Source organism: Suricata suricatta, chromosome 6 (genome assembly GCF_006229205.1).
Source record: "Suricata suricatta isolate VVHF042 chromosome 6, meerkat_22Aug2017_6uvM2_HiC, whole genome shotgun sequence".
Classification (NCBI taxonomy): Eukaryota; Metazoa; Chordata; class Mammalia; order Carnivora; family Herpestidae; genus Suricata; species Suricata suricatta.
In genome coordinates, this window is record NC_043705.1 from 101,240,036 (window position 1) to 101,251,229 (window position 11,194).

Consider the following 11,194-nt stretch of genomic DNA (forward strand, 5'->3'; position numbering starts at 1 on the left):
TCCTAAAGAAAACTCAGGAGGCTGGCTCAAATCTTTTTTGGAACAAAACATACACAGAAACAGCATCTCTGGGTCTCTCCCAGTCCCTCCAAAAAGTTGTCTGAATTCCTAATACTAGCAGGAATTAGCACTTATTTATAAGTGTGAGATATTGCGCTAAGCACTTTATCTACAATGTCTCATTTAATAGTCACAACAGTACCATGAAGGGCACTATTACTTTTGTTTATATTTATTATTTTTTAAATTTTTTATGTTTTTTTAAATTTATTTTTGAGAGACAGAGAGAGACAACCTGAACAGGGGACGGTCAGAGAGAGAAGGAGACACAGAATCTGAAGCAGGCTCCAGGCTTTGAGCTGTTGGCACAGAGCTCTACGCAGGGCTTGAACCCATGAACTGTGAGATCATGACCTGAGCCGAAGCCTGACGCTTAACTGACTGAGGCCCCCAGGTGCCCCTATCACTTTTGTTTTTAGATGATGCTTAGAGAGGGTAAGTGGCACTCCCAGAGTCACACAGTTAGTAAGTGGAGCTAGGACTGAAAACCAGAGCTTTCAAGGGCAAGCCCTTTTCTTTCTTTTTTAAATTTAAGTTTAATTTTTGAGAAAGAGAGGGAGGGGCAGGGCAGAGAGAGAGAGGAGAGAGGGAGTCCCAAGCAGGCTCCACACTGTCAGCACAGAGCCCAACACAGGACTTAAATTCATGGCCCATGAGATCAAGACCTGAGCCAAAATCAAGAATCAGACACTTAACTGACTGAGCCACCCAGATGCCGTCCAGGCCCTTTTCTATTCTGAATCACACACACTTAGCACCTGACAGCTTGGTTTTTAGAAAAAACACCAGGTGCCCAACTCACAGTCTCCATCTTTCCCACTCCCATTCCCCAGACTCAGTCCCTGTGCTATTCACTACTAGGGAAGGAAAGAATGACTTCTCTGCCCAGAGGCAGCGTGGCAAAAACTCCTGTTTCCTGGCTCACCTTAGAAATGTCACTTGTACCACCACCTGTGGCACCTGCCTCCTTATAGGGGGACAATGGAAGAAGGAATCCTGGAGGTGTGGAGTTCAAAAGGGCCTCTACGAGCAGAGCGTAAATGCTCTCACAGCTGCTGTCCCCCCAGCTCCCTGCAGTCCTGTGAGGCGGGCCCAGTAGGCACCCTTTACCTTCACTGGGGAAGACGATGCCATTGCCCAGAGAAATTCAAAATGGCTCAAGCCTATCTAGCTAATGGAGGGCATAAGATGCAAACCCAGTGCTGGGCCAGCTTGTTGGCATGTTAGAGAAGCAAACCCTTCCAGGTAGATGGCCGGGCCCCTCCCCACCACAGGGAGGGCCTGGATTACTCTCCTATCACCACCCCCTGCCCCTGGCTCCCCATCACCAACCTGGGGAGCCATACTCGTGCCGGGGCAAGCGGCATATCTTGGGCATCACCTCGATCAGTGTCTTCACGTACTGGAGGATGGTTCCTTGGAGCTGACGAGAGAGGGCAACATGAGTGAGTAATCCATGGCTGCCATCTACATGCATCTCTGCACCGAATGCTGGGCTCCTGGGGTGTACAGGGTCCTGTTGTGGCCTGTGGGTAAGGACTATGGACTGAATGTTGTGTCCCCTGAAGTTCATATATTGAAATCCAACCCCCAATGTGATGGTGTGTGGAGACAGGGCCTTTGGGAGGTGATGAAGTCCTGGGAGAGGAGCTTCATGATGGGATTAGTGCCCTTATAAGAAGACAAGAGACAGGTGAGCTTGCTCTCTGTCACATAGGCACACGGTGAGAAGGCAGGCATCTGAGCACTAGGAGGAGGGTCCTTGCTAGAACCCACCCATGCTGGTACCCTGACTTTAGACGTCCAGCCTCCAGAACTGTGAAAAACCAACATTTGATGCTTAAGCCACCCAGTCTGTGTTATTTTGTCATAGGAGCTGGAGCTGACTAAGCCATTGAGGCACTGCTCCCTGAGAGGAGAGAGTAGGTTCTCCTAAAGGTGGGGCACAGCCCTATTCTCCTTTATAACAAAAAAACAGATCTTTATGAGACAGAAAAAAGAAGCTATCTCATTAATCTCTGGGAAGCATAGTCTTCCAAGAGGGCAATTTCAAAGCACAGGTCTTTCCTGGGATTGAGGTGCTTAAATGAAATCCAGATTAAGAGCTAAAATGTTATGGACCAGGGAGCTGTAGAGACAGACACATTAGCTAATTTAAACACAGAAAATACATAGCACATTTATCCCTCCTATGTCCAAGGCAGACATCTTTAACCCATTACATTTTCCTGTTTAACTCTGGATTCAGCTTCACAATCTGTAATAACTCGTGGCTCTACACAGCTGTTTGCACAGGAGGGGTGAGCAGGCGAATCCTGTTTCCTATTTCTGACATGGCTACTCATTACTTCATCTACTTCTCGTCATCTCAGAATTTCAGGAAAATCTTGTTTAAATGTCTCAGCTTTACTTCAGTAGTGTCATGGGGAACTAAATGGAGGTTTGGTTGATCATACTTGGGGCGGATACAGAATTCTTTTGAGGCAGTGCAGCACTGCAACTGTTTAGCAAGAAATCCCAAGGGGTAAGAAGCAGAGTGATTGATTGGAGATGTCTGCTGTGAGCACAGGTGGGGAAAAGGGCAGCATGTGTGCCATGGATTTGTCATGCTCAAGTTCTAAAACACTGCATAGGCGGAGAGTGTGAGCAGTAATTAGTAGGCTCTAAAGGTCAAAATCAGGATTGCTGAGTTCATTTATCAAGTATAGTGAGTGGGCTCTGGGTCAGAAAGTGAGAGTCAAAGCCATGAGGGTCAGAAGGTACTCAGAAATGTTAGAGAGAATACATAAGAGGAACCCAGAAACAAGGGCATGGGATTCCCTGGGGTGATTCCTACAGACAGAGCTGAAGGCATGTCCCAGGCCTCACTGAGGCCCTTTCTTACCAAACTCTTGACGATCTTCAGCAGTTCTTCCATGACCACGGCAATGCCCTGGTAACCCAGGAGTCTACAAATGGTCTTGAAATGGGGGGGCCCAACGAAGTTCCTGTAGGAGCTGTAGATGTGGCTGTAGGCAATGTTGAGAGGCTGGAAAACAGAGGTTGTGGCAGAATAAGAGGCTGGGAAATAAAAGACGCCGGCATGAGTCCTGGAGTAGATATTTTGCTGCCAAAGAGATCTCTTATCTGTGCTCTCATTGGGGACCTCTGTGAATATGTCTGCAAGAAGATGGTCACAGAGAGACCACAGGATGGAGCGAAGGCCACTAGATCAGCAGCAGTTCCCCATTAGAAGAGGAGAGAGGGCTTCTGGGTGGGTACCCTTTTTTTTTTTTATAGATGCTCCTGCCACTCATAAACCAGGACTCTGACCACCTGAGCCAGGGGGTGGGGGTACAACAGATGGCTTTGGTTTTCTAGGGATGTCTCTGTCCTAGAAACTGGCTGGAAGAACTGTGTGGAAACTGAGTAGCGTCTCCCTGTTTTCTACTCTTCACTGTCTCCATTTATAACAGGGTGGAGTCTCAGGAACAGGCAATCCTGGGGGTCAGGACACCTGTGCTGAATGCCTGGGGGTCACCTACTCTTTTTGGAATCTCAGTTTCCTCATCTACGAAATTAGAGCATTGGGTTAAATGAGTGGTTTCATAACTTTTCAAGTGGCAGTCCAAACAAAAGGTGTCATGCAGGCTAGCATGTGAAGCAGACGAATGCAGTCACTCTGTTGGGCTGCTGGGTGAGGGGCCCAGAGTCCTGGCCACTGACTAGCCATCTCTACTCCCCTCTGGACTCCAAGAGACACCTTCACTGAATTAGCACACTTTGTTTAAGATCTCTTTCTGTCCAGGAATATGTGACCAAAATACAGGGCCCCCAACTGGTCTCACTTGGTTGGTGAGACTGTAGAGTTATTGTCGACTTTGTTTTTGAAATGCTGCTACCTGTGGTATGCCTCATGCCAGGCTTTGTGAAGCTCTCCAAGTGCAGTCTTGATTAACTCTCAAAACAAACACATGGTTCTTAGCCCCATTTCACAGATGAGGAAACTGAGGTTGAAGGGAGTAAGGAGCTTGCTCAAGGTCACGCGGTCCTGAGGTAACTAATCTGTTACCAAATCCAGACCCGAATCCAGATAAATCTGATTCCATAGCCCACGTCCTTCACCTCTCTATATAATGGTGGACTTTGGAGGCTAAGGACTATTAGAAACCATACCCAGTTTTTTTTAGATAAGGCATCATTCACAGCTTAGTTCTCAGAGTAGTCTCCTATGTGGAAGTGTAAAAATCTTATACCCATAGAACATGCAAATATGTAAAGACATCTTTATTTTATTACACACATCTGATATTTTATTAGTGGAAATTCTCTGTTAGTCAGCCAATTAGAAATTCTACATGGATTAAATAGGAACTGTAATGATGCTTTTGGAGGGCTGTGAGCTTCTCAGCTCCCTTTGGAGCCACTGTAGGAAGATTTAATTATGTTCAGTCCAGGCTCTGCAGTAAGTGTGTTCTACCATATTCTAAACTTCACACAACAAGCATCACAATTACAGTACTCTCTAATAACAAGGATACATGAAGAACACCGTTAGAGTACCCACTGATAATAAGAACTCATGAGGATGAGAACACCCCCGCATCCAGCAGGATGATGAATCTAATAGCTTGTTCCATAGGGTAATGCTTACATATGGCGAGGCTTGGAATCTGAGGAACAGCACTCTGCACTCAACACAGATGTGCTGTCACAGTAAATTCTACTGGAACCTGGGGGAGGGATATCTTTTATGTAGTTACTAGATATTTCTAAATGTTATGAGGCAGGAATGGTTTGTGTAGGGAGGGAAATAGAACTGATTGAAGAGCATGATGTTCACCAAAGTCAATGACCAATAAACACTGGAAGTATTTGTATGAATAGTTGACTTCGATTCGGCCAACCATGGAACCAGGCTGGGCCATAACATTTCCTGTGTTTTCTGAAAGTAAAAACCATTTTAGTGACTCTGTAATAGGTCACTCCGTCCAACAGGGCTGGGACAGGATGAGGTGAGGGAGGCACTCATTCTCCTGAGTAAGTGCATCGTAGCTCTGGCCCTATTATCCAAGCCCCATGCTGTATTCTCTTGTTTCCAGCTAGGGATGAGGAGTAAACAGCAAACAGCAAACAAACCATGGCTGACCTCTTGTGAGGAAGGAGACTGATGAGAAAGGGGCAGGAGAGAATCGTCTAGGTGATGAAAGTGCCCTCTGTGCCACGTGGGTTGCTGGCCACACCGATGTAGATGTTTGTCAAAACTCATGAGACAATATGTACACTTACGGCCTGTGGATGCTATGGACTGAATGGTCATATCCTTTCAAAATTCATATGCTGAAATCCTACCCCCTGTTGTGATGTGGGACCTTTGGGAGGTAATTAAAGTTATGAGGATGGAGTCCTTACGAATGCAATTAATGCTCTTGTAAGAAGACAAATGAGAAAATCTGCTCTTGCTTTTTTTCTTTCTCTTTCTCTCTCTCTCTCTCTCTCTCCTTCCTTCTTTCCTTCCTCCCTCCCTTCCTTCCTTCTCTTTCTGTTCTCCATCATGTGGGATACAGTGAGGAGAAATCTCTCTGCAAACAAGCAAGTGGGTCTGCGCCAGACACCTGATCTGCCAATACTATGGTCTCAGACTTCCCAGCCTCTAGGCAATAAATATATGTGTACACCACCCAGTCTGTAGCAGCCTGAACTGATTAGGATGGCATCTTAACGGTATATGGTTATAACTCAATATAAATGTGAATTAAAAAAACCCACTGGGCTGATTTCCTTTCCAACATTTGTTTTCAAAGGTTAAAAAACAAAACCATGATTTGAATTTTCTCCTGAAAAGGGCTGCAGCTCAAGTCTTCACAAGAACAAGGGAATGGTGACCTGGCTAGGCAAGAGGCATCTCACAGAGCTTACTGACTTCTAGAACCCCCTTCTCATCTCCCCACCCACACCATGCAGTCAGGACCTCTCCTCTGAACCCAGTAAAGCTCTGAGCATTTCTCCTGCATCCCTTTTTCAAATATCTTATGAAAGGAATTTCTGAGCAGCAGGGAGCTTTCAAATGGATATCCCTGACAGGTACAAAAGCAATCAACTACTATATTTTTTCCTGTCTGATTCTCTGACTTTTTCTTCCTGCTTTGTCTGATTCTAGAGGATGGACTCTGGGGCGGGTACCTGAGTTTAAATCCTAGGTCCACAAATTTACTTGCTAGATGATTCTGAGCAAATGACTTTCACTCTCTAGGCTGTGGTTTTCCCTAAGTAAAGATGGTAATGTGAACTCCACTAGGGTTGTTGGAAGTTTAAATGAGGCAACATATATAAGGAACTATGCACAGTGCCTGGCACGTTGGAAGCATCAACCATTGTATTACTTTGTTTGACAATTTGGTAAGGAAAGACTAAGAAAATACAACTCCTTGGCCAAATATCCCAAAGCATCTTTGGTTGCAATAATGGTTCTCTGAATGTGAGGAGGGGAGTGCACACAACGGGGTGTTATTTTACACGACACATTGTGTATCCCACACGAGGTCATAGCTAAGAGTAGCTGGTGGAGTACATCAAACATGCAGATTTTGCTCAATATTTACAACACTATAAAAATGGGAGCTGTCCAGCAACAGGCTGTGCTGGGTAGAGGCCCTCACGGCTCCAAGTGTCCTGGTGAGGCTGTGAAACACAGTGTGGCTAGAAGGGAGCCCTGCCTGAGCCCAGGGGTGACAGGTGTGCTCCTTCCGAGCTCCCAGCTGCAGAGCTGTCTTCCTGGGCATTCCTCCGCAGCATCCTCGACCCGCACTCCCAATTCCAGCACCAAGTGTCCTTAGCACTCATGGCAAATGCAAATAAAAACAGATTCAGGGAGATGTTCAGCAGCCTCTCCAGTTCTAGGCAGAGCGGAATTGTTTTTACCACACATAGGAGTGTAAAGAATTCCCCTACAGACCCGCTCAGTGCACACAAGAGGCCTCTTGTTGACCTTCCCACATCAATCTTGGATTCTGGTCTAGACCAGAAATTTAGGCCTCAGGTGACGGCCCAAATTTAGGAAGGATCAGCATGAAATGAGCATAATTCAAGTCTTCCTAAGTGAATAAGTGAATCAGTTCCCCTCACTTCCCTCACCCCCAAAACACACCACACCCATGCAGGAGGAAAGACACATACACGAGCACACACATGCTGCAAAGTGAATGCACACACGCACCCCCGGAGGGCACCCATCTGACCTGCTGGCTCAATAGGAGGCTGGGCCCTATTGAGAAAATGTGGGAATATGGGAGCCTGGCCATTTTCTGAGGTTTAGCAAAGAAAAACAGGAAGGCAACATGGCTTGAGACATTGGAAACTTGCCACATACCTCTTACACTGAACCAATCCTGCTGACTCAGGTAACAACCAGCCCACCTGCCTTGGAAACTAATTACGTATCCTATTTAGGATGCCTCACTGGTTTAAATCCATACTGCACAAAATAGCTAACTTATGAGACCTCAAGAAGTAAACAATCTTGATTCAGAAATTAGAACCATATTCTTAATACCTGACACAGATGTGCATTTTTTTTCTTAAAGGCAAGATGTATTTTAAGGAAAAGAGAAAATAAGGTGAGTTTGATTTGGCAGATGTTGGGCCCTGTACTATTATTAATATGGACTTCTTAAAAAACTGTAAAATGTATACACAACCTAAAAGCTACCATTTTCACCATTTGTAAGTGTTGTATAAGGCCTCTGCCTCTCACAGGCAATGAACAAAGCCAGGCACTCCAATCAATGAGGCCTATTTGTTTGGCAAACAGAATTTGCAAGCCATTTGCACCTCTGCTTTCTGGATTCACAATCACTGTTTTTGGAGATCCCAAGAGGAATTAAAACTGTTTCTAATTTTCCTGTTTTAGTTAGAATTTCTCTAATGTTCTTTGAGCAGTCTGAATCCCATCAGCCCAGGGACACAAACATGACTCCCAAATTCAGGTGGAGAGCTCAGCTCAGCTCTCTGAAGTCCCTGTAGGACGAGGACGACGGGAGAGATGAATAAAACAGCAACACCCTCCTTATTGGGAGAGCCACGGGCTAAGATGGGTTAAAGGACTGATAAATCCTGAGTTAAAGTTCAAGTCCATCTGTAGGAATGGCTGACATTTCTGTCTGTTTCTTCTTGATGTGTAGTGAGCCCCAGGTAGGCTGTGTCTCCAAAATCTGGCTTTTTCTTGGGCTTCTCAGTTCAGGGGTTGAAAAACCCAAGGTAGTTGCTGTAGAGGCCTCCAGAATCAGAGCTCCTCCCTTTTTTGTCTCATGAATAAAGACAAGAGGAAAAGGCAAGAGGGAGAACAGGAACAGAACTCCCTGTTTGGCGGTATCATACCAGTACTGTAATACTTAAGAGATGCTAACATTTTTGGGAGAAACCAATGTCCTTGCTTTTTAAATAACCTGTACCAATGTGATGATACCTAAGTGTATAATGTTCCTCAGCTTAAATTCCTTCTTATTTAAATATACCCAGGTATGTTAGTTTTCTTTGGCAGCTGTAACAAATTACCACAAACCTGGTAAAACAGCAGAAATACATTCTCTTACAGTTCTGCAAGCCATAATCCAAAATCAGAATGACAGAGCTAAGATCAAGGTGTTGGCAGGCCCACACCCCTTCCAGAGAATGGGGTAGGGCCCATCCCTCCCGTCTTCCAGCTTCTGGTGCCTTCCGGCATTCCTTGGGCTGTGGCCTACTGCCTCTAATCTCTTGAGGTGGGGGCTCCTCCTCGGTTTGTGTGTAAGCTCCCTCTGCCTCCCTCTTACAAGGACACTTGTGATAGCATTTGGGACCCATCCTGATATTCTAGGATAATCGCCCATCTCATGGTCCTTCACTTAGTCACATCTACAAAGCCCTTTTTTCAAATGCAGTGATATTTCCGGGTGCCAGGATTAGGACCTGATATCTTTGGGGGGCCATCATCAGCCTCCTACACCATGTAAGGCAGGTACAATCACCCCCATTTAGCAGAGGAGCAATCTAAGTGAAGTGAAATACAAGATATATTCCACTGTATGTACCAATTGCCAAAATAACAAAAAAATTCTTCTGGACTGGTTCACAAATAATATTGTGTAGCTAGAGGGCGGTGCCATGCAGCCAGGAGAACAGGGGCTGCCACAGCAAAGCCAGTGGCGCTGCTGGTGGGGTCGTCAGTGGGACTAATGCAGACTCTGCTGGGCAGACCACATGGGATGCTGACACCAAGGGGTGGATCCAGCTGAGATGTGATCAGCTGGATGCAGCAAAGCATGGGTCCTAGGTCTTAAGGACATGACCTAATGGGAAAAGCATTGCAAGAGAATGATGAACTTCCCTGAAGTCAAACCATGGCTCAGACAGGGGCGTCATTCAGCGAGTGACAACCACACCAAACACAAGGTCACACCAACAATTTCTAGAGACTGAAAAATTATTGGGAAATTATTTGTATAATTTAAGGGCTGATTTGTATGACAATCTGTGTCACTTGGGAGGCAGCTTTATGATAGACTCTACATAATTTACTTGACTTAGAGAATAGTATGTTTAAAATTTAGGCTCATATACTAATTTCAATTTTTGACCTGGTTATTAAACACCTTTTCCATTTAATATCAGCCCTCACCCTAAGTGACAGAGCTCTTGGTCAGGGGTATGTGGACTCTAGACTCTAGGGAAGAGGCCTCAGAAGAGTAAAAGCCCTTGCTGAGTGCATTTCTCCAGATGTATTTAATGGCTTCCCTGCTTCTGTGGCTATATTCAGGTGGCTGGATGTTCTCTCTGAGGTCTTTCAGTTCCTTGTCTGTTCCCTTCGTTCTGGAACTCACTGAACTGTGAAGTCCTGTCTCTACTTCTCAAGAGAAGCTAAGCAAAGGGAAGCGCTCCTGTTGACTACTGCTGACCGGAGCATAAGGTGGGCACAAGAGCGGTGCAACCTGGAGGCTGGCCAGGAGCTCTGGCTCTAGGGATCTCGACCAGGACACAGCCCGGCTCTGCCAAACCTCACTTCATGATGGTAGTCAAGTTAATTAACCCCTCTGACCTTCAGTTTCCCCCTTTGTACAACGGTGATAAGAGGCCTACCTCAAAGAGTTGTCACCTGGGTAAAGTGACAAAGCACATGCAAAATGCACCAAAATGTTCCCAGGGGTTATTTCTGAGTTGTATGCACTTGACTGATGTCTTTGAGCCTTTCTGTATTCTTTCTTTTATGTACAATGTGCATCTATCTATCGATTTAAAATATAAGTTTTAAGAAGGAGAAGGAAGGAAGGAAGGAAAGAAGGAAGGAAGGGAGGGAGGAAGGAAGAAAGGAAGGGAGGAAGGAAGGAAGAGAGGAAGGAAGGAAGGGAGGGAGGAAGGAAGGAAGGGAGGAAGGAAAGAAGAGAGGAAGGAAGGAAGGGAGGGAGGGAGGAAGGATGAATGGATCATGTAGGGCACAAACCTTGCCCATATCAGCCCCTGGAAGAAGAAGCAACAGTCAACTCAGGAACCCATTGACCTTTTCTTCTGAATAGTAACTGCTGTTTCTAAGCCGGGCACTTACAGAGATGGGTTCATCACAATGTTCCAACACTATAAGACAGGCATTCTTGATAGTTGCATCTTATAGAAAAGTTAACCAAGATATAGAAAAATGAGGGAACCTATCAAGGCCACATAGGCAGGATTCGAACCCAGCCTTGGAGTTTTAGAGCCTGCACCCTGAACGACTACCTTGTCCTGGGTGCCAGCCAGCTTTGGGACTGAGGAATGCCCTCATGTCACCCCTTTGGTGCCACCTTCAGGAGGGGCACAGGGACCCCACTCTGGGTGACTTCCCTTAGCAGTAATTTACTAATGGTGTAAACCAATTAGGGCCATCCTGGCTTCTCTGAAGGTGGAGAAAGAGCCAGTCGGTGTCCCCAGAAGATGTATCTCATGCACTGAGGGCCTTGTTGGCTCCTCCGGGTGCTGCTGGTGGATGGCGATGGCTAAAGGGACATCACACACCCAGGACTCAGAGTCGGGGCCCCGCTTTCCAGTGCTGGCTCTGCCTCTCATCAGTCCTATGGCCTCAGGAGTGCCATCCCTCAGGATCTATGAAACAGGAGGGCTTCCAGGCCTCACTCCCATTCTCTGAGCA

The 11,194-nt window shown here is 46.0% G+C and overlaps 1 protein-coding gene across 4 annotated transcripts in view; it reads right to left on the minus strand.

The window, feature by feature from the left end:
- Nucleotides 1-11,194, minus strand: part of CYFIP2 (cytoplasmic FMR1 interacting protein 2) — a 103,648-nt gene that overhangs the window by 38,766 nt on the left and 53,688 nt on the right. For all 4 annotated transcript variants that reach the window (XM_029942958.1, XM_029942956.1, XM_029942957.1 and 1 more), the window contains 2 exons: nt 2,945-3,088; nt 1,393-1,483 (listed from right to left, as the gene is read on the minus strand). In XM_029942958.1, the coding sequence (XP_029798818.1) occupies nt 1,393-1,483; nt 2,945-3,088 (235 nt within the window). The remainder of the gene's footprint in view (nt 1-1,392; nt 1,484-2,944; nt 3,089-11,194) is intronic.